Raw genomic sequence first — 24,958 nt, forward strand, 5'->3', positions numbered from 1 at the left:
CCACAAAGGGCTCCGGAGAGGGTTGCAAAACAAACAACCTGGTAATAAACATCAAATAGAGTTGTTAAAAGCCCTTTCCTAGTGCTCACTGGTACAGCAACACATTCTGTGGTTTATTATTCTCACTGAGACTTGCCATTGGAATAAATGTGTTGTTCATCAATATTTGTTTGGAGCTTACAGCATCTGGTACACTTCACAGTGTAAATCTTGAAAAAGTAGAAAAGCAAACAAGGAAAAAAAAAAATTCTGTACTGGGTAAGTAACCTTCAACTTCTTTAAGTGCCAGGCATTCACTGCACCTATGCACAGAAAGGAAGGGACAATAGATTAGACAGAAAGCTTTAGATTCTATACTTGTTCCCACTGAAGTGAAAGTTGTACCATTGGTACTCTGTTCATTAGATCATTAAAATCTGCTCCATTCATACAGTTTTTCTGTAGCGAGCTCTAATATCAATTAATTGATTAAATCTGCCCCTAAGGGTAAGGCAAGATTTTCCCCCCCCATTTTTTCCCATCCTCTACAAGTGCCAACTCTATAATAATGCCCCCAACCATGATAAGAACCATTAAGAGTCTGTTAAATATGACCAGTATAAATTGAATAAAACTGTGAAAAAAACTTGTATACCTCAAATTAGTATTTTTGCATTTATAATGGGTCGTCAAGTTAAAAAAAAAGAGAAAATCTTTTCTACGTGACCTCGAAAGCTTAGATACCAAAGTTTTACATTTTTTTGCTTAATAAATACAAAGAAAACATGCTTTTTAAACCCAAAATACAAATTATTGATGGAATAAGGCAATTAATAATAATCATGCTAGACAGGAGGTCATCTGCTGTTATCAAAATGGTCAAACTGGCAGCAAGAGTTTGCAAAGAGTAGTGCAAAGAAAAAAGAGCATTGATAAATAACCCCCTTAGTTTCCTGTGCCAAATAATCCTTTTCTTTTGTTTGCTTCCCTTTTTTCAAAACTGGTTTTGAAGTGAGTTATTTAAGGATTTTTACACAACTTTGTATTACAAGGAAGAAATCAGTTACCTGAAGGAAACAGATCATTTTATTCATTTTACACAAGAGTTACTGTTAAGTGGTTTTCAAAAAACAGTTGTTCTGGTATTGGAAAATCAAACAGAAAAATATCAGTAGAAACAAATAATTATGTGGGCAGCTCTGCTTAATGCAAACCCCTCCCCCAAAAACATGGTGCTTGTCACAAGCTTTTAGTTCTCTTTGTGGCATAATAAATGCCTCTGTTACTAAAAGCTTTTTTTAACTTTATAATGAACCACTTATAGAAGAGATGCCAAGCACTATTACAATCTGTCAGCATATTTAGGCTCTGCAGACCTTATTCCACTTCTTTTAAACTAGGGCTTAGTCCTTCAATTTACCAACATGTAAAGCAGCTGTGCTCCTTAGCATAAAACATTGTAAAAAATGTGTGAAACAACTGTGGCAAAGAATGCAATGGTTACAGGACAATACATACATATTTGTCTCAAATCTTACCCCAACTGATATTTAATATAAACATTCAATTGTATTTGGAGACTATTCAGAATATCCTCCACAGTTCTCACTCTAACTGGTGTCTAAAGGAGAAGGAAAGGTAAAAACTAAGTAAGCTTTATCAGAAAGGTCTATGTAAATACAGCTATAAGCACTAACAGAAAAGCTGCACAGAGTCCTCTATCAAAAGAAACACAGGATTTCTTGCCTCGTTTTTTTTTTTTTTGTAAACATGTTCTTCGGTATCTGACTTCCTCTATAAGAAAAATCCTTCATTCCTGGGGCCAGGGTCTGCGCATCTCTCTCCCTTCTCCTGCTCCCCCCTCCCATAACAATTTATAAAACTCACTCCCATCATCCTTAGGAATGTGTAATCTGAGCTACCAGCAGCTAGAAATACAGCAGGAAGCTACAACGACCAAGCTAAAATGGCAGCTGCAATCTTAAACAAACCGAGGGAGCTTCTAGGGTTCTACTCAGGTGTGGTTAAGCTTTCTGCAGAATAAATATAGTGTTCTAGGCGGCACTAATGTGGCAAATCTATTGGCAGTAAAATGCCAAAATGACTTTCCTTCTCCTTTAAGCTACACCACCCCTGTCACTGTTTTAAATCCCCCCATGAGGCCAACCCCAGAGTTTGCAAACCACTGAACCTTTTCTGATCCATTTAATTACATTTGGGTAGTAAAGATGAATGATCATGAAAGTTAAAGCCTTTGCTGATAAAACAGCCTCCTCCTTCTTATTTTCTGGAAAATCTTTCCCCTAGAAGCTGGAAGATTTTTGGTGGCATATGCTTCCATTTATAAGAGGTTGGGCACTAATATTGGCAATCAGGCCTGGTTTGCATTAGCAATTAGAGATGTAGCGAACTGTTCGCCGGCGAACTAATTCGCGCGAACATCGGGTGTTCGCAAATTTGCGAACTTTTGGCGATGTTCGCCATTTTGGGTTCGCCGCGGTTTTTTTTCCGCCGCATTTTTTCGCTTCGGTTTTTCGCCTTTGCGTATACATAGGAATAGCTTGCATTTTTTTTTGGCGTAATTTTTTGGCGTTTTTTTTTACAAAGTATTTTTCAGAGAAATTTTTGCCCTTGATCCCCCTCCTGCATGCCACTGTCCAGGTCGTGGCACCCTTTAAACAACTTTAAAATCAGTTTTCTGGCCAGAAATGGCTTTTCTAGGTTTTAAAGTTCGCCTTCCCATTGAAGTCTATGAGGTTCGCAAAGTTCGCGAATATTCGCGAGTTTTGGCGAAAGTCTGCGAACGGGTTCGCGAACATTTTTGGCGATGTTCGCTACATCCCTATTAGCAATCCAATTCATTCCATAGATTTGGTTAATTTGGGTTGAAGTTAGGGCTCTGTTTATGCCAGTCAAGTTTCAGTAAGTTAAAGAGTCTTCTCCAAACTGTTATCACAAACTGGGAACCAGGCCTGATTGCCCAATGTACAGTAAGTAACCTCTTACCTATCAGTAGAAACAGATACCATCTAACAATGTCCCTACATCTAGTGGAAAGTCTTCCCAGAAGAGTAGACCGTTTTTACTATCAAAGAGGGGAGATGAAAGGGGAAAAAATGACCATGGCAGGTAATAAATTCCTCTAGCTAGTGTTGCTAATGTACAGAGGAATCAAATAAATAAAAACAATATTTATCAGAAATATGAAGTAAAATGTACTATTCACATCTTTATGTGTAGTCCCAGTGAAGCTACGTCAATATGTTTCCATAGATTTCTATACATTTTTCATCATTCTTAAAGTCAACTGGAAGCTTTTTGTTAGGATAAATTAAATTATGCTGCATTTCTCTCTTAGTCACATAATAAAGCAATGCAGAATAATTCTGAAAGATTGTACAGCTCTGAAGACTGATGATGCCCATTCAAATTCTCTTTTTACTTCAGCACATTCTAATTGAGCAATTTGTCACAATTGACAAATGCTTATACAATATGCCCAATTTAAAAATGGTATGTAATGATTGGGATAAATTGAGTGGTTTGCTCATACTGAGCCATAAACAAACAAAAACATGGCAAAGTTAATAAAAATATGATCATATTTCTTCCAGTGATTAAGGGGCAGATAAATCAATGGTCCTTTTTATTACAGGTATAGGACCCGTTATCCAGAATGCTCGGGACCAAGGGTATTCCGGATAAGGGGTCTTTCTGTTATTTGGATCTCCATACCTTAAGTCTACTAAAAAATTAATATAACATTTATTAAACCCAATAGGATTGTTTTGCATCCCATAAGGATTATTTATATCTTAGTTTGGATCAATTACAAGTTACTGTTTTATTATTACAGAGAAAAAGGAAATCAGTTTTAAAATTCTGAATTATTTGATTATAATGGAGTCTATGGGAGACGGGCTTTCCGTAATTCGGAGCTTTCTGGATAACGGGTTTCCGGATAAGGGATCCCATACCTGTACTGAAATGTAATGATAATTAAAATAAATACAGATAATTACATAATTATCAAATTTCTTTCCTGCTGGAACAAAAAAGATCTGTCCAAACGCCTTCCTTTCTGTATGTGATTTGCATTTGGAGCACTGAGCACTACCACTGAACCAAATGGTGTTCAAATGCTCAAAGCAGCCATGTACATTAAAAGGAAATTACATATGTATTATATTTGATAAATGGGACAGTTCATTAAAACACTTTCCTGACTGTCCGGACAATTTTCCTAGCATTCAGGAATTTGTTTATAAATGGCAAAAATATCAAACTGCTGAAATACATTGAGATTTCCCATTTTGATATTTGATAAATTTGTTCCTAAATCATTATCAATATTAAGCAAGTTAAGTAATAATAGAAACATGTTATATGTTGTCGTATACTGGGGCAGATTAAATATAAAAACTCATCCACGTTCTATTCATTCCTATGGGATTTTTAGAAGCATATTTATCAATGGGTAAAAATTCACCATTTGATAAATGCGCTTCTAAAAATCCCCTAGGAATGACTAGAAAGAGTTTTTATGAATTAAACTCGAAACTTACAATTTAATAAATCTGCCCCTAAGTGTTATGACTTTATATCCAGCTACTGGTGAAGATTTAATTGCATTCCCATAATATCATTCATTGTTTTATTCTGTTTCTCTGTAACCAATCGCAGTGGTGGCAGCTGTGAACTTTACCTTTGCAACTTTTATTTCTTACTGTTTATAAAGTATTAATATTCATTTTCACTTTTTCTTTTCTTATAATGATGTTAGCTGTAACATTAGAACGTTCAGCCTCTGGAAAAAGAGATTTTTACTCTGGTAAAAACAGATATTAAAATGGGCAGTCAGAATGATTTATATTTCTTTACCAAATGTACCCATCCATAAAACCAAGATTCAAAACTTAAAACCTTTGAGAGATTTATTTTTCAAAATATCATCTAGTCTAAAATAAACAGTAATACTTGATGCCTCTGCTGTCAGTTATTTTGGGTATTTTTCCACAACCCCTATAGGAAATACTATTAACTCTTAGGGCAGTGATCCCCAACCAGTGGCTCGTGAGCAACATGTTGCTCCCCAATCCCTTGGATGTTGCTCTCACCGGCCTCAAAGCAGCTGCTCATTTTTGAATTTCTGGCTTGGGGGCAAGTTTTGGTTGCATACAAACCAAGTATAATACCAAACAGAGCCTTTTATAGGCTGCTAGTCCACATGGGGGCTATAAAGTAGCAATCATGGCTCTTATTGGCACCCCCAGGAACCTTTTTCATACTTGTGTTGCTCCCCAACACTTTTTCTGTGGCTCACGGGTATAAAAGGTTGCGGGTCCCTGTCTTAGGGGTTACAAACTTATACAGGTAAATAAGACTTCTCCACAGGGAAACGCGGGGCAAAACAACCTGTGTATGAACCCTAATAAACAGGTGTCATTGCCCAACTAAAACCTCTTAAAACACAAATTGAATAGAGATTGTTACAGTTTGCCCAGGACAACTTCCATTGACTTCTACATGACCTCCCCAGCTTTTAGATGGCATAGCGATGGCATTGGTTTTTTTAGTTTTTTGTGTGGTTTTTATACTTGACATTTGTGTTTTCAAGTAATTATTTAAATAGACGATTTTTTGCCTTACGATTTGAGGAAACAAACAGAAAAAAAGTTAATAAATCTGGCTCTTAAATTATTTTCGGGCACCAAAGTGGTTAACGAAGGGTGCCTCAGACTGTGGGGAGGTGCTGGGAGCAGTGAGGACCCCTGTGAGTACAGGATTGGTGGGAGGTTTTGGGGGGGGTTGGTAGATAAAAGAAGAGATGCTTACCCGCCTTTTGCCTCACATCACGGGCACCTGGAGTGCTGTGCAAACACCTGGCAGCGTGTCTGGCACCCAGTAATGGCGACTGATCATCCCACCCACCATGGGCGTCCGCAGAAAATTTTCCAAGGGGGGGCAAGTAAGCTAGCATCATCCTGCAACAGATAAATATATACAGGTCCTTTTCAAAAAATTAGCATATTGTGATAAAGTTCATTATTTTCTGTAATGTACTGATAAACATTAGACTTTCATATATTTTAGATTCATTACACACAACTGAAGTAGTTCAAGCCTTTTCTTGTTTTAATATTGATGATTGTGGCATACAGCTCATGAAAACCCAAAATTCCTATCTCAAAAAATTAGCATATTTCATCCGACCAATAAAAGAAAAGTGTTTTTAATACAAAAAAAGTCAACCTTCAAATAATTATGTTCAGTTATGCACTCAATACTTGGTCGGGAATGACCAGAAATGACTGCTTCAATGTGGCGTGGCATGGAGGCAATCAGCCTGTGGCACTGCTCAGGTGTTATGGAGGCCCAGGATGCTTCAATAGCGGCCTTAAGCTCATCCAGAGTGTTGGGTCTTGTGTCTCTCAACTTTCTCTTCACAATATCCCACAGATTCTCTATGGGGTTCAGGTCAGGAGAGTTGGCAGGCCAATTGAGCACAGTAATACCATGGTCAGTAAACCATTTACCAGTGGTTTTGGCACTGTGAGCAGGTGCCAGGTTGTGCTGAAAAATGAAATCTTCATCTCCATAAAGCTTTTCAGCAGATGGAAGCATGAAGTGCTCCAAAATCTCCTGATAGCTAGCTGCATTGACCCTGCCCTTGATAAAACACAGTGGACCAACACCAGCAGCTGACATGGCACCCCAGACCATCACTGACTGTGGGTACTTGACACTGGACTTCAGGCATTTTGGTATTTCCCTCTCCCCAGTCTTCCTCCAGACTCTGGCACCTTGATTTCCGAATGACATACTTTGGACCACTGAGCAACAGTCCAGTGCTGCTTCTCTGTAGCCCAGGTCAGGCGCTTCTGCCGCTGTTTCTGGTTCAAAAGTGGCTTGACCTGGGGAATGCAGCACCTGTAGCCCATTTCCTGCACGCGCCTGTACACGGTGGCTCTGGATGTTTCTACTCCAGACTCAGTCCACTGCTTCCGCAGGTCCCCCAAGGTCAGGAATCGGTCCTTCTCCACAATCTTCCTCAGGACCCAGTCACCTCTTCTCGTTGTGCAGCGTTTTCTGCCACACTTTTTCCTTCCCACAGACTTCCCACTGAGGTGCCTTGATACAGCACTCTGGGAACAGCCTATTTGTTCAGAAATTTCTTTCTGTGTCTTACCCTCTTGCTTGAGGGTGTCAATGATGGCCTTCTGGACAGCAGTCAGGTTGGCAGTCTTACCCATGATTGCGGTTTTGAGTAATGAACCAGGCTGGGAGTTTCTAAAAGCCTCAGGAATCTTTTTAAGGTTTTTAGAGTTAATTAGTTGATTCAGATGATTAGGTTAATAGCTTGTTTAGAGAACCTTTTCATGATATGCTAATTTTTTGAGATAGGAATTTTGGGTTTTCATGAGCTGTATGCCACAATCATCAATATTAAAACAAGAAAAGGCTTGGACTACTTCAGTTGTGTGTAATGAATCTAAAATATATGAAAGTCTAATGTTTATCAGTACATTACAGAAAATAATGAACTTTATCACAATATGCTAATTTTTTGAAAAGGACCTGTATATATTTTTTTTTTTTTGCAGGATGATACTAGGGGAGGCTAAATATGGCCCATACACAGACTGACCTACAGCTAATGTGACACTTAGTGGATTCACTGCTGACGTAAAAAGTTAACCTCCCAACTACCTCTTGCCGTTCCCACTGACTCCCAGGGATACTGTACAAAAGTGCGGGTGGGGGTGCTTTTTTTTTTTTACCCTAAAATGTTTAGTATTAGTAGTAAAAGTATTCATACGCGCACTTCTGTTAGGGGATCTGCAAACATTTGTGTTTGGGATCAGTTAGCTTAAAGGGGTAGTTCGCATTCGAATTCACTTTTATTTTTAATGGTTTTTCAGTTATTTAGCTTTTTGTTCAGCAGCTCTCCATTTGGTATTTCAGCAGCTATCTGGTTGCTAGGGTCTTATTTACCCTAGCAACCAGGTAGTGATTTAAACAAGAGATGGGAATATGAATAGTTAAGGGGCCTACTTGGAAAAATAAGTAATACAAAATTATAATAATAATAAAATTGTAGCCTCGCAGAGCAATATTTTTTGGCCCCCATTTGAAATCTGTATAGAGGCAGAAGAGAAAGGCAAATTATTCAAAAAAATTAATTAGGAAGACCAATTGCAAAGTTGCTAGGAATAGGCCATTTTATAACATACTAAAGGTTAACTTAACCCTTTAAGTGCCAGCCGAATTCGTCATTTCGGTTCCCCCCAGTGCCAGACGTTTTTTAAGCATTTTGTACTCATTCACTTTAACAATGTTTTTTGGTAGGAAAACCTCCACGAAACTAGGGAAATTATATATCGTTTTTTTCGTCACTAATTGGGCTTCGACATACATACCAAATTTTATAACTTTTCTGGAGATATGATGTGTATTTTGGGTGAAATATGTAAAAAAAAAATAAAATTATGAAAAATTTCTGTATATTTTGAGGTTTTTTTCCATAGAAAAGTTAATTTTACTCACTTTTTTTTATTGTTTGTAAAAGCCCTGATACTCCCAATTCCAACGATACCAAATATGTGGTGGTACCCCACAGTTCCTGTCCAGAAGTAACCCCCAAACTAAAGCAATACTTAGTACAATATCACACCAGAACAAAGCAGAAAAGCGCTTGTAACAGTTAATGCAGCATAACTTATATGTAAATCTAAAATATCCCCTCATGTTTGGTATCTTTAGAAACTACAGACCTTCAGGTTTCTAGGTGCAATGTAGTTTTCACTCAAAAGCCAAATACCTTTTGTCAGTGCATTGTGAAATTTGGAACTTTTTATGACATTTTTTTTTTTTTCTAAAACGTAAACTTGGACGCATGATCAAATGTGGATTTGACAAAAAAAAATCTCATAAAAATTTTCTAACAAAGGCATATTTGAAAGACAAACTTCTCCTGAATAAAATGATGCCCCATATGTATGGGTGCACATAAAGACATGGGCACCAAACACTCCAAAGCAGGGGCAATGCACAAGGGCAATTACAGCTAAAAATGTGGGGGCTGCGCTCTATGTGCACTTCCTGCAGTTTTTAAGTGTTAACCCCCCCTACCTGTGAAATAACCCCCACAAACTATATATTTCTGAAAAGTGCACACCTTCAGCTATTCAGAGACACCACTCTTCTCTTTCTACATGGAAAATTGTGGCCGCAGTCCCTTGCAGAAGTAAGCGCTTTGGTCAGAAATCAAGGAAAAACCAGATAAAAAACCTAGATTTCTCCCCAAAATCTCCATGGCAACTACCAAAAACTTACTAAACATCGATCTGCAAGTTCCCCTGAATAAAACGATACCCCATATGTATGGGTGCACATAAAGACGTGGCCACCAAATGCCCCAAAACAGGGGCAATGCATAAGGGCAATTTCTGTTGAAATTTTGGGGGCTGCGCTCTATGTGCACTACCTGCAGTTTTTCAGTGTTAACCCCCCCTACCTGTGAGATAACCCCCACAATCTATATATTTACGAAAAGTGCACACCTTCAGCTATTCAGAGACACCACTCTTCTCTTTCTACATGGAAAATTGTGGCCGCAGTCCCTTGCAGAAGTTAGCGCTTTGGTCAGAAATCAAGGAAAAACTAGATACAAACCTAGATTTCTCCCCAAAATCTCCATGGCAACTACCAAAAACTTACTAACCATCAATCTGCAAGTTCCCCTGAATAAAACGATACCCCATATGTATGGGTGCACATAAAGACGTGGCCACCAAATGCCCCAAAACAGGGGCAATGCATAAGGGCAATTTCAGTTGAAATTTTGGAGGCTGCGCTCTATGTGCACTACCTGCAGTTTTTCAGTGATAACCCCCCCTACCTGTGAGATAACCCCCACAATCTATATATTTACGAAAAGTGCACACCTTCAGCTATTCAGAGACACCATTCTTCTCTTTCTACATGGAAAATTGTGGCCGCAGTCCCTTGCAGAAGTCAGCGCTTTGGTCAGAAATCAAGGAAAAACCAGATACAACCCTAGATTTTGGTCAGAAATCAAGGAAAAACCAGATAAAAACCTAGGATTTCTCCCCAAAATCTCCATGGCAACTACCAAAAACTTACTAAACCTCAATCTGCAAGTTCCCCTGAATAAAACGATACCCCATATGTATGGGTGCACATAAAGACGTGGCCACCAAATGCCCCAAAACAGGGGCAATGCATAAGGGCAATTTCAGTTGAAATTTTGGGGGCTGCGCTCTATGTGCACTACCTGCAGTTTTTCAGTGTTAACCCCCCCTACCTGTGAGATAACCCCCACAATCTATATATTTCCGAAAAGTGCACACCTTCAGCTATTCAGAGACACCACTCTTCTCTTTCTACATGGACAATTGTGGCCGCAGTCCCTTGCAGAAGTCAGCGCTTTGGTCAGAAATCAAGGAAAAACCAGATAAAAACCTAGATTTCTCCCCAAAATCTCCATGGCAACTACCAAAAACTTACTAAACATCAATCTGCAAGTTCCCCTGAATAAAACGATACCCCATATGTATGGGTGCACATAAAGACGTGGCCACCAAATGCCCCAAAACAGGGGCAATGCATAAGGGCAATTTCAGTTGAAATTTTGGGGGCTGCGCTCTATGTGCACTACCTGCAGTTTTTCAGTGTTAACCCCCCCTACCTGTGAGATAACCCCCACAATCTATATATTTACGAAAAGTGCACACCTTCAGCTATTCAGAGACACCACTCTTCTCTTTCTACATGGAAAATTGTGGCCGCAGTCCCTTGCAGAAGTTAGCGCTTTGGTCAGAAATCAAGGAAAAACTAGATACAAACCTAGATTTCTCCCCAAAATCTCCATGGCAACTACCAAAAACTTACTAACCATCAATCTGCAAGTTCCCCTGAATAAAACGATACCCCATATGTATGGGTGCACATAAAGACGTGGCCACCAAATGCCCCAAAACAGGGGCAATGCATAAGGGCAATTTCAGTTGAAATTTTGGAGGCTGCGCTCTATGTGCACTACCTGCAGTTTTTCAGTGATAACCCCCCCTACCTGTGAGATAACCCCCACAATCTATATATTTACGAAAAGTGCACACCTTCAGCTATTCAGAGACACCATTCTTCTCTTTCTACATGGAAAATTGTGGCCGCAGTCCCTTGCAGAAGTCAGCGCTTTGGTCAGAAATCAAGGAAAAACCAGATACAACCCTAGATTTTGGTCAGAAATCAAGGAAAAACCAGATAAAAATCTAGATTTCTCCCCAAAATCTCCATGGCAACTACCAAAAACTTACTAAACCTCAATCTGTAAGTTCCCCTGAATAAAACGATACCCCATATGTATGGGTGCACATAAAGACGTGGCCACCAAATGCCCCAAAACAGGGGCAATGCATAAGGGCAATTTCAGTTGAAATTTTGGGGGCTGCGCTCTATGTGCACTACCTGCAGTTTTTCATTGATAACCCCCCCTACCTGTGAGATAACCCCCACAATCTATATATTTCCGAAAAGTGCACACCTTCAGCTATTCAGAGACACCACTCTTCTCTTTCTACATGGACAATTGTGGCCGCAGTCCCTTGCAGAAGTCAGCGCTTTGGTCAGAAATCAAGGAAAAACCAGATAAAAACCTAGATTTCTCCCCAAAATCTCCATGGCAACTACCAAAAACTTACTAAACCTCAATCTGCAAGTTCCCCTGAATAAAACGATACCCCATATGTATGGGTACACATAAAGACGTGGCCACCAAATGCCCCCAAACAGGGGCAATGCATAAGGGGGGGCTGTGCTCTATCTGCAGTTATTTAGTCTAAACACCCCCATACCTGTGAAATAACCCCCACAAACTATATATTTCTGAAAAGTGCACACCTTCAGCTATTCAGAGACGCCACTCTCCTCTTTCTACATGGAAAATTGTGGCCGCAGTGCCTTGCAGAAGGCAGCGCTTTGGTCAGAAATCAAGGAAAAACCAGATACAACCCTAGATTTTGGTCAGAAATCAAGGAAAAACCAGATAAAAACCTAGATTTCTCCCCAAAATCTCCATGGCAACTACCAAAAACTTACTAAACCTCAATCTGCAAGTTCCCCTGAATAAAACGATACCCCATATGTATGGGTACACATAAAGACGTGGCCACCAAATGCCCCCAAACAGGGGCAATGCATAAGGGGGGGCTGTGCTCTATGTGCTCTACCTGCAGTTATTTAGTCTAAACACCCCCATACCTGTGAAATAACCCCCGCAAACTATATATTTCTGAAAAGTGCACACCTTCAGCTATTCAGAGACGCCACTCTCCTCTTTCTACATGGAAAATTGTGGCCGCAGTGTCTTGCAGAAGTCAGCGCTTTAGTCAGAAATCAAGGAAAAACCAGATACAAACCTAGATTTCTCCCCAAAATCTCCATGGCAACTACCAAAAACTTACTAAACCTCAATCTGCAAGTTCCCCTGAATAAAACGATACCCCATATGTATGGGTACACATAAAGACGTGGCCACCAAATGCCCCCAAACCGGGGCAATGCATAAGGGGGGGCTGTGCTCTATGTGCTCTACCTGCAGTTATTTAGTCTAAACACCCCCATACCTGTGAAATAACCCCCGCAAACTATATATTTCTGAAAAGTGCACACCTTCAGCTATTCAGAGACGCCACTCTCCTCTTTCTACATGAAAAATTGTGGCCGCAGTCCCTTGCAGAAGTCAGCGCTTTGGTCAGAAATCAAGGAAAAACCAGATAAAAAAACCTAGATTTCTCCCCAAAATCTCCATGGCAACTACCAAAAACTTACTAAACCTCAATTTGCAAGTTCCCCTGAATAAAACGATACCCCATATGTATGGGTGCACGTAAAGACGTGGCCACCAAATGCCCCAAAACAGGGGCAATGCATAAGGGCAATTTCAGTTGAAATTTTGGGGGCTGCGCTCTATGTGCACTACCTGCAGTTTTTCAGTGTTAACCACCCCTACCTGTGAGATAACCCCCACAATCTATATATTTACGAAAAGTGCACACCTTCAGCTATTCAGAGACACCACTCTTCTCTTTCTACATGGAAAATTGTGGCCGCAGTCCCTTGCAGAAGTCAGCGCTTTGGTCAGAAATCAAGGAAAAACCAGATACAACCCTAGATTTTGGTCAGAAATCAAGGAAAAACCAGATAAAAACCTAGATTTCTCCCCAAAATCTCCATGGCAACTACCAAAAACTTACTAAACCTCAATCTGCAAGTTCCCCTGAATAAAACGATACCCCATATGTATGGGTACACATAAAGACGTGGCCACCAAATGCCCCCAAACAGGGGCAATGCATAAGGGGGGGCTGTGCTCTATGTGCTCTACCTGCAGTTATTTAGTCTAAACACCCCCATACCTGTGAAATAACCCCCGCAAACTATATATTTCTGAAAAGTGCACACCTTCAGCTATTCAGAGACGCCACTCTCCTCTTTCTACATGGAAAATTGTGGCCGCAGTCCCTTGCAGAAGTCAGCGCTTTGGTCAGAAATCAAGGAAAAACCAGATACAACCCTAGATTTTGGTCAGAAATCAAGGAAAAACCAGATACAAACCTAGATTTCTCCCCAAAATCTCCATGGCAACTACCAAAAACTTACTAAACCTCAATCTGCAAGTTCCCCTGAATAAAACGATACCCCATATGTATGGGTACACATAAAGACGTGGCCACCAAATGCCCCCAAACCGGGGCAATGCATAAGGGGGGGCTGTGCTCTATCTGCAGTTATTTAGTCTAAACACCCCCATACCTGTGAAATAACCCCCGCAAACTATATATTTCTGAAAAGTGCACACCTTCAGCTATTCAGAGACGCCACTCTCCTCTTTCTACATGAAAAATTGTGGCCCCAGTCCCTTGCAGAAGTCAGCGCTTTGGTCAGAAATCAAGGAAAAACCAGATAAAAAACCTAGATTTCTCCCCAAAATCTCCATGGCAACTACCAAAAACTTACTAAACCTCAATTTGCAAGTTCCCCTGAATAAAACGATACCCCATATGTATGGGTGCACATAAAGACGTGGCCACCAAATGCCCCAAAACAGGGGCAATGCATAAGGGCAATTTCAGTTGAAATTTTGGGGGCTGCGCTCTATGTGCACTACCTGCAGTTTTTCAGTGTTAACCCCCCCTACCTGTGAGATAACCCCCACAATCTATATATTTACGAAAAGTGCACACCTTCAGCTATTCAGAGACACCATTCTTCTCTTTCTACATGGAAAATTGTGGCCGCAGTCCCTTGCAGAAGTCAGCGCTTTGGTCAGAAATCAAGGAAAAACCAGATAAAAAACCTAGATTTCTCCACAAAATCTCCATGGCAACTACCAAAAACTTACTAACCATCAATCTGCAAGTTCCCCTGAATAAAACGATACCTATGTCTGGTTGCGCATAAGTACATGGCCACCAAACCTGAAAATGCATAATATTGGGGCTGCACTCTATGCACCCCTTTTTTTTTGCCTGCACCCGAATGAATGGAATACGCTCGGGTGCAGGCACATGTAGCCGATATACGCATGAAAACGCGTGAGAATGCAAAGTCTCGCGTTTTCATGCGTATATCGGCTACATGTGCCTGCACCCGAGCGTATCCCATTCATTCGGGTGCAGGCACAAGTAGCAAGCGTAGGGCTGAATTTTCGGCAATCGTTTTTCCACTTGCTGAAAAAATCAGCCCTACGCCATGTGTGGCATCAGCCTAACCCTTGGCAATAGAAACTACCAGAACAATCTTAGCACCTCTGGACCTTTCTAGAACAACTGAAATCAAATGAAGTTAAAATGGAATAAAACCACTAAAAGCAATCAAAGAACAATAGTTGCAATGAAATCGGTGGTCAGAGCCCTGGATCCACCAATGTCACTGCAAAAGCAACCTTTTAGGGGCACTAAACACACAAAGAACAATGCAAAGATAAAACACCATAAAATCAGTAAAATCCAATAAAACCACCTAAACCAACAGAAGAACAATAATTGCAATGAAATCGGTGGTCAGAGCCCTGGATCCACCAACGTCACTGCAAATTCAGCACCCAATAGCAATAAAAAAGTTACAGTGCAATAGAATAATTCAAAAACAGAAATCAATTATGAAAATGCCAAAAAAACACTAAAATGCAACCAAATAAATCAGATAATTATAGAGCAAGATCAGAAATAAAGTTTTAGTAAAAAAAAAAGACTGCCAAAGAAAGCAAAGAAAGAAAGAAAAGAAAAGAAAGAAAGAAAGAAAAAAAAAAAAAAAAAAAAAAGTGTAAGTGTAAGTGTGTGTGTAAGTGTCTGTGTGTGCTTGGGAAAGTTGTAAATAAGTGTGTATGTGTACAAAAGTGTAATAATGACAAAGATAGAAGAAAAAATTGAAAAAAAAAAAAAAAAAATTTTTAGACAGTTGAGATAGAAATAAGCAAAATAAACAGTGGTAGAGAGTTGTAGTTCAGCTTACCCAAGGCAGGCAGGCGATCAGAGGCGATCAGGGGCGATAAATCCAGCAGGAAGGCAGCAGGGGAGCTCCATCCGGTCCAACGTGCGCAGCAGGAGTGAGGGAGCCGACAGTAGGCGGCGACTTTTAAAGGGACAGCAGTGGACACGTCATCAATGCGTGTCCACTGCTGTCATTGGCTGGAGCGACGATCGGTGCGGCTGGGCGACCGGATCGGTGAGTATGTCCTTATTCGCTCGTTGCCTAGGGGGTTGTGAAGGCTTTACAAGCGCTGCGCTGCTTTAAAAGCGAGCGCAGCGCTTGTAAACCCGACAGTGCCATTGGACGTAGATTCTACGTCCCATGGCACTTTGGTCCCTTGGTACCTGGGACGTAGAATCTACGTCCCTTGGCACTTAAAGGGTTAAAAGTGAACCACCCCTTTAGATGTGTTTATGTTAGTTTTATAGCAAGAAAGGCAGTGGGTACTGACTCCCCATTATATACAGTGAGATGCAGTCCGTATTTACAAACCCAGCACATTATATGCCATGAGGAGCAGTGGGTACTGATGGCAGATATTCAGGCCCTGGCACTATAACACTGGCACTGATACACAACATTGGCCCCACTGTAACTTACTATAAATGAACAAAACAATGACAAAAAAAAAAAAAAAATAGTAAGTGCAAAAAACAACAACACATATATAAACACACAATGAGCTTTTTCAGAGGGAAAGAGTTAACTTACCCTCCATGTGTTAGGGTAGGGGATAGATTATAAATTAAACAATTTAATGTCAGCTAGTGATTCTTTAGAACTGTATAGTACCTGTGGGATGAAAACTGCAGCAAAAGTTGAGAGTTGGTTCTCAGGTAAAGTTACAGCTGCAGATTCATCTTTTCAGTCTTTATTTCTGTTTCCAGTTTGCAAAATCTCCCGATCCCTGTGTGCATCTGTGCTCTGATTGGTCAATTTTACTGTCTGTCAAGGAAGCTGTGCTCTGATTGGTGAATCCACAAGAAGAAAGATCCAATCGGAGCACAGCAAAAACGGGCTTGAGGGGAAAGTGCAGAAACGGAGTAAGGTTTTTGGTTTTTTTGCTACTTTTCCAGGGGGGGGCAAGTGCCCCCTCTTGCCCCCTTCTGTGGACGCCCATGCCACCCACCCCTTTTTTCCTTTGTGTTTCTGGTTGAAAAGTACATGTATATTGTTTCTTGCACAATTACCTTGTTTTTATACTATTCATTTTTGGATACTTTGTTTACATTGTCACAGCTGCGGGCAGGTATTTTTTGAATTTGTTCCTTGCCCTTTCGGGTATGTTGTAAGAAGTTGTACTTTACATGCCCACCGCATTTGCAGTGGCTGGCCTCTGGGCGTATACTATTTTGGTTATAATGGGGCAAGGACATTTACCGGTTTAATGTCATTCAATAAAGCTGTTGCCGACCTCCACCCACAAAAAGGAAAACTGAGTCTTGGTGTTTTCTTTTAAGCTGTCTCTGCCCTTTCCTATAAACCATCTGCATGGAAAGGGAAATGTTAGAGTCGATATACATGTATTTTTTCCTTCTATGTTCATAATCTTCAAAACATGTTCTTGCATTATCCGATTATATGCAGTTTACTTACTTCATTATATCACCACAAATACTACAAATCAGAAGAGGATTACTCAGAAACTAAATCAATATAAATTGGAGAGAGATTTAATTCTCAGTGTAACCTTTGATTAAAACTTAACAAGGCGGTCCAAATTATGTTAAATTTATGTAATAATATATATATAATATGTTATGTTTAAAAATCCAAATACATAATAAACATGATTGTCCAATGGCTTCATAAAGTATTTATATCTGAAAAATGGTAGCTTGAATATTTTCTTTATTGGTGCCACTTTGGTTTTAAAAACCAATAGAAAAGGAACTTTTTAGTGTCAAATTATATTTCAGTTTTTTAGTTACATTTCATTGAGATAAAAACAGCTTATTGAATCTGTATTGTTTTAGACAACTGAGTTTCAGGTGGAGAGCACTATAAACCAGCGGCGGCCAATCAAAAAATTAGAATATTAACAAGGCCCCATTAACCTGTATGTCAGTGAAGTTCTTTAGACACAATATTTTTCATTATTCAGCAATTCAGTTTATGATTACTTTATTAAACCTTACATAGAAAAATAATGACATACTCGGGTCACCCATACAACGGACAGTATTATTAAATAGTGTGCTCTTCATAAAACATGAATACACTGTAATGACAAAAAAAGGAATGACAAGCTTAGCAAAATGTCTATACTTTTTTCAAGACTTTGAAGAAAAGATTCTGTGATTAAATTATTGCCTACAGTAATCAGTACTATAGCACTAAAAAGCTTCAGATAATTCAGGTGATACCTTGCAACTTTTAATTCAATACAAAATCAAGTTGCAGTACAAGAGAGAAAGGTCATCTGAATGGTCGGAATATTATACTCTGAATATCACTGTTATATCACTTTAAAATAAGCATCAGCATCAACTATATACAAATGCATGGTAATAAAAGATTAATTGCACCCCCAAGTGTTACATACTAGACTCCCCCAATTCAAAAATCCCTGCACAAAAGTCATTTTGCCTTCTCCTCCTTTAGACTTGCTAACAGTGCACTAAGTGTATACACATAAAAATATCCCCATGAGGAGAGCTTACATAAAAAATAATAATTGAAAGTACGGGATGTGTTCCATGTGTTTATTCTCATGAATTCCTAATAAAACTTTCAATGCACACTATTTCTTACATTTCTGCAATTAGAAAAAAGAAGGAAATCAGCATTTGCTCAAAATCTCCATCTGTTTTAATTCCTAAGGTCTGTGAACATGTGCAGTATGAAGATTTAATTCTGTAATATGTTTCTACGCACACCCATTTGTTTAAAGAGCCATTATTGTTGTCAAATAAAAATGCCCTCTAAGCCTCTATGCGTAATGCTCACTAGGCTCCGTTTGTTTTTATTCCTAATAGCAGCATGGAGGCTCAGTTGGGGGCACTTCTGCCTTGCAGTGCTGGAGTCCTGAGTTTAATCCCAGCCAGAGCACTATCTGCAAGGAGTTTGTATGTTCTCATACAGGCGGGTTAATTGTCCTCTGACTAAACTGACTATAATGTGTGTGAATGTGGTAGGGAGCTTAGATTGTAAACTCCTGTAGTTCAAGGAATGATGTATAATCTCTGAACAGGGTTGCAGAAATGTGTTGGTGCTTTATAAATTACTTTTATGAAGATATTAAGTTACTTTTATTTAGTAGTGATCTGTGACTTAACTCTTTAATGTTCCATTAAACACCACTAACCAAATGGAGGTTTTGTGTAAGGAACGGATAAACGTTTTCTGCAGACATCAGTGCCAATGCCCAACAAACAGACAGGAATCCAGACTTTAATGGTGCCTTTGAGCATTCATTTATTTTCAGCACATCACTAGTGATGAGCAAATTTTTTCGGCAGGCATGGATTCACAGCGAATTTCGGCATTTCGCCATTGGCGAATTGTTTCGCTACACTTCCATGAAAAATTTTCAAATGAAAATTTTATGGCGAACCGAAACGGGACAGATTCACTCATCACTACACATCACATCTGAAAGTTCTGGGTGAAAAGATAAAAGGGGGGGGATCAGAGTAAATTGTGGGGTGTCGTTGTATTATGTTCAGCTAATTGTACAATTTAAGCCTGGTTCATTCTGGCTGGTAAAAATAATACCTAAGCTAAAAATATAAATGTAAATGTATTTTTCTTTACAGAAAAGGAGACAAAACCATTTCAATACATGCTATGAATAACTAGTAAGTGAAAGGCAGATGTTAATCATAGGACTCCCATGGCGTGCATCCATAGACCGTGTACCTTCTACAATAATGCACAAAGTAGTCTGAACTGCGCAAGGTGTAAGGCTCACAGATTCCGAAACCTGTGGATAGAATAATTTGCACAATTAGAATGACTTTGCATGCATTTTAGTATATTTGCATGTGAGCTTTTATATCACATTTGCATAAACCTTATTTATTTATTATGTCCCTGGTACAAACCTTGATAAAAGGGAACACTATATATTTTTCACATGCAAGAGCTGCAGTACAGGTCACTGCTGGTTACAAGGTTAGGATTTTGTGCTTGTTTACTTCCTTCCTTTCATTGCTGATCAGGCACACAAGACTCTGCAGCCAGCCCAGAAGTCAAGACATCTAAATCTGTAGAAATCCAGTTACTCAGCAGATTGCAAAATGCTGTATCAAGCATTCAGTCTCCAAACTTCAAGCTCAGTCATCAGCAAAAGCTGCTAAAAGGATTTGATTACATAAACTGTGCAGTGTACAGGGACAAGTTAACACACTTTACATGAACATGTAACAAAATGAGCATCCCTATAATATCTGAAAATTATTATACTGAATTCCCAGTTTACAATATGTTCTGGAAAAAGTCAGACTAAACTAGTGAGGGCCAAGTCTTGCTGCTTTGGGTTATCATCTGGGATACACAACAAAAAGCTTTAATACAAGTTAATTCCGAAAGAAGGATTTTATTTTCTTACAGTCAGTTTTCAGAGGAAAAGGTCATAAAGTACATAAAGTACTTCACAAAACTATAATACAGGAATAAGAATTTGTTCTTCCAACAGGAAGCACCAACACAGCTAAAGCCCAGCCACTGATTATGCAAGGTTGCACTCCAATATCTAATAAGAAGACAATTCTGTTGTACATTCCCTGAAACAAACAAATGAATCTATTATTCCTGCTGTTATGTTAGTGTATAGTTTTCACTTCATAAGGGCGAGAAACATTTGCCAGAAACAAAGCTACATTTTAACATTAATAAATGCTTTAAGCAGTGGAACATCCCATGACAGACATAAAATAAAAAGTGACTATACATATGGGTTATCCATTAATATCCTGTAAATGATATACTTATAAACAGTGCTTAGTGATGTCATCAGTTATAATTGGTGCTTAGTGATGTAATTTGTGTCACATGACTCACTGAAACTTGCTGTAAAATATGAGGGTAAAAGTCACCTTGGAGTTTTATGTGCCTTTATATGGTCATAGAGCTCTTTGGTGACTTATCCTTATATTTTTCAAAAGAGGGTACATTATTCACTTTATATCATAACGCTTTGTGGGGATTTATTTATGTATCAAGCTTGTTTTTAATTATTTCAGATCTTTATGATTAGGCACACATGGTGATTTAATTATGAAACCTGAAATGTAATAGCATAATCTAAGACAAAACATCTGATTATGTCTTGGAGTGACAAAACTGTTTGCCCTCTTGTAGCCAGCCTTGTATAACATGAATTGATGGCTTTGGACATACCCAAGTGGGGTAAAGGTGACTCAACCTGAGACAGGTTAGCAGGGTACTAGTGAGACAATTCTGCACAGCAAATGTACTTTTATTACTATGTCACACTAAATATTGTTAATGAACTAATATTTTAGATAATCAGTGTTATCAATAAAATATTTTGATAATATACTGTGTAATGTACAATGATAAATAGATTTAATTTAACATAGATTCACTGCAGTAGTTAAATTTTAGGCCTCGTTTTTTTAACTAAACTTCAGTACATTTCACACAGGTAAATGAACATATATATTTTATTAAGTTTATTGTGTCTGTTTATGAAATCCATTGTGGCTGTGTTTCAAAGCCATGGAGATAGCATAACCATGATTAAAAGGAAATGCAGTATAACATCCATCAAAATGGAATTTTTCCAGTTGCATTTTTAATGAAACAACATGTTCTGTTTGATCTCCCATATTTCACTGTTTAGATGTTTTCACCAGCAGAAACATCTACTTTATGTATTTTTTATTTAGGTTTAAATGAATGGTGAAGTAAAAGCAGTTGCCTGAGTTCTAATTCTTTAGATGGTTTTCGCTGAAGTATATTTCGAGATGGATTGATTCGTATTAGGAATGTTTATTGTAGAACATGATGGAAATACAGAACACTTTATCAATAAAATAACGCAGTTGAATATGTAACAGCAGCTGTTTTTGTCCCTGAAGTATAGGCTGATGTTGCATCTTGCACAGATCCAAAAGAAATAAAATTATATATATTTTACTCATTTACTTGTGTTTTGATGGTAACATGTCACACTTATTTACAGTTAACATCCCACATTAATTAGTTTCATATTATGTTGACTTTAACATTTCCTTTGTGTTTTAATGGGTTGCTCTTTCTTGTTGCAGCTTGAAGAAAGTGAGGCAAAATGTGCGGATGCGTTAAAGTGTCAGAAATCTCTGTCCATGGAGCTGGATAGTCTACACATGGAGCTTGAGAATCTTTCAAGAAATAAAAACATGGTAACTATCAATTGCCTGCTTAACTCTACTGTGTAATCTATTATTTAATGACATGCAAGGTAGAGCTAGCTTTTGGCTTTGATATGGTTGGTGAGATACAATGGCTAGTGTGCTCTTGAAAGCATGATGAAAGATAATGCAGTTAAAAAGCATTAGGAGGTCAGTATGGACAAGCTTGCTTTACACAATGGAAAATTAGGTTTGAAAAGAAGGTCGCTGCAATGTGGAGTAGGAGAATAATTATCTTTGTGTTTATTTAAGATTTATAAGATCTACATACTGTAATAAAATTGTCATTTTTTTTGGCTAATTTTAAATTTAAATTTGACTTTAACCTTTCTCTGTACTTTTTCTGCTGAGAATCCCCTGCTTAGCTTAAAACATGATATGGATTTTCTTTTCTGCTAGGGTGCTGTAAAAATAAAATGAATTCATTCACATTATACACAATATACTGAAAATAAAATCAAATAGTAATCCAAATGTTGTCTTCAAACACTTACGTTTATAGAATAAGCACTGTTGAGCTGCTTAGGTTTGAGTAGAACTCATGACTTGTAATCTGTGAGTGGCATTGTGGGTAGCACTTCTGCCTTGCAGCACTGGGAACCTGAGGTTAATTCCATCTTGGGAACTATCTGCAAAAAGTTTGTTTTACTCCTATCTGGGTTTCCCCCTATACTCCAGTCCTACAGGCTGGTTAATTGGCTTCCAATGAAACTGACTCATGTGAATTTTGTATAATCTCTGTAAAGCACTATGTAAATGTATCAGTTCAAATAACATTATAAATAAATATGCGTCAGTAATGGGATGAGATGGCAATCCTGCTAATTAGTGTAAAATTTCCTAAATGAAAAATAAACTGATACTAGTAATTGATTATATATTATATATCTGTGCAAGGTAAGCAAGTTCATCTGTCCTTGCCTGCAATGTCATGAAGTCATGCCCTCTTCTAAAATCAAAATCAGTGGGCTGCGAGAGGCAATAAAGAAAGCTTTGAACAACCAACAAGAGACAACAAGTCCCAGTTTGATTTCCAGCAAACATGAGATTTGGGGACCATGCTCTCCTTGATAAACCTGAAGAGGGTCATTTAGGCTTATTTGCTGTCCTAGATATTCTTTAAAATGTGGATGAATTTCTAAGATACTACTGTTTTCTAATATTTGCAACATTGTTAAGGGAATACATACTTGACCTCCAAGGGGTTTCTGAACTGAAAAAGTCTTGACAACAAAAGATTTAAACATACCTTAAAGTTCCAAATACCTTTGTAAAAGCCAGGGAGAAAAAAGGCAAGTGGTCTTTATACATTTGTCCTTTACAATCTTCCTTAGAATATTTAGGGTGACCAGATCACTTGAAAATTCAGGGACACATATAAAAAATTAAATATTTGCAAATAAATGCAAATACAATCAGTGCAGCCCTGCCACATGCATTTATTAGACGCATCCCTGAATTTTTTTAAGGGGTCTAGTCTCTCTACCGTAGATGAAATGAAAGTATAGTCATTCTTTCAGATAGCCATTCCACCTGCCAAGAGAAAGTCTGACACAAATACACTTTAAGTTCTTAAAACTCATGCATAATGTCTTCTATATAAGAATTGTCTCTGAATATACTTTCAGCTGATCATTCTTAACATATTCTGTTCACTTTTCTACTTCTCTATTCACAGTCAAAGTTCAAAAGCCATCCTTGATACATGACTATACAGAATAGCACATTTCTATACTATTATGAAATAAATGTCATGTTAATGCAACCTGTTTTAAAATGGTTGTATGTTCTCTTAAATGAAAAGATCAATGTTATCTTTGCTTATTACTTAATTCTATTTGACACATTTAGGTTAGAATGTCAGCTTACTGCAATATTAATGAATGCATAATCATTACAGTCAATAATGTCAAGCATTTTAGATACCAGGGTTTTAGAGAGATCTTCCATAGTTAATTAGGGAATACAAATTGTGATTTGTTGTTGCTCACATACAGTGCATGTCTTAAGTGCCCCAGAAAATATGTCTAGCGCTATTTGGTTGACCACAGACCAGGAAGTTACATTATTGACTGATGATTGTTTGATTGGCTGATTAACTATTTGCCCTTTTTGATACACCAAATAACCAGGCAGGCAAAAACAACATTCAGCACAATGAACTCATTTGGAAGAAGGGTTCATAAGTGCCCCTTTGAATTAGATGAATTAAAATAATGTCAAGTAATTCAGGGATATTTAGTGAACATTTCCTGAAATTGACCTTTGTAATGTCTTACTTTTTTTTAATGTTTTTTTTTGCTAGGCAGATGAGCAGTTATTCCAGCTGCAGCGAGAAAAAACTGAACTTCTAAAAAGAATTGATGAGGATCAAGAGGATCTAAATGAACTGATGAAAAAACACAAAGCCCTCATTGCTCAGGTAAAGAACTACATTTTATAGTTGAAAGGTTTCGGTGCAATCTAGAAATGATGTCCAAATCTTACGATAAGGGCATACAAGGTTCAGCCTTGGCTTCTCTTTGCCTGCAGTTTCTCCACTCTGCTGTGTCTCTGCACTGACAGGCATGGAGTTGGCCTGCATACAGACAGAAAGAGTGGATATTGTGCTAGGAAACACAAAAAAAGGCATTTTCTTGCAGATATTTATTTAGTGTGTATGCACACTCACCAATGTTGCACCTTTCAGAGTAGAGACACAGCAGAATGGATCTGCTATAAACTGTGATAAGCTAAATGGTGCCCTTACCATAGGTCTGATGTCCAAAGTTCAATAAGGACTAATCCAGATTATTTAATAAAACAATTACATGCTGAAACCACTTATCTGTCAATTGGATACTCTTGTTATCATGTCATAGACAAAAGACATAAGAAGTTCTTTGTTAGAATGTTTGAAAACTCCAGGGCCATTTGTGTTCAGTATCAGTAGGCTACTGCCTAGTTATGCTTAGGAGATCTGGGCCTGCATACATTTTTAGTAGAGGATCTGGGGATATATCTGGGGTGAGCCTACTGAACAATTACCCACCCAATCACTAAGCTATGCATGCCGTTATTTCTTT

At 38.4% G+C, this 24,958-nt stretch overlaps 1 protein-coding gene across 2 annotated transcripts in view; it reads left to right on the top strand.

The window, feature by feature from the left end:
• The window catches only part of myo18b (myosin 18b), a 281,470-nt gene that overhangs the window by 194,271 nt on the left and 62,241 nt on the right, over nt 1-24,958 (top strand). For both annotated transcript variants that reach the window (XM_018090002.2, XM_018090005.2), the window contains exons 36-37: nt 21,771-21,884; nt 24,199-24,315. In XM_018090002.2, coding sequence (XP_017945491.2) covers nt 21,771-21,884; nt 24,199-24,315 — 231 coding nt within the window. The remainder of the gene's footprint in view (nt 1-21,770; nt 21,885-24,198; nt 24,316-24,958) is intronic.

Source organism: Xenopus tropicalis, chromosome 1 (assembly GCF_000004195.4).
Source record: "Xenopus tropicalis strain Nigerian chromosome 1, UCB_Xtro_10.0, whole genome shotgun sequence".
Taxonomy (NCBI): Eukaryota; Metazoa; Chordata; class Amphibia; order Anura; family Pipidae; genus Xenopus; species Xenopus tropicalis.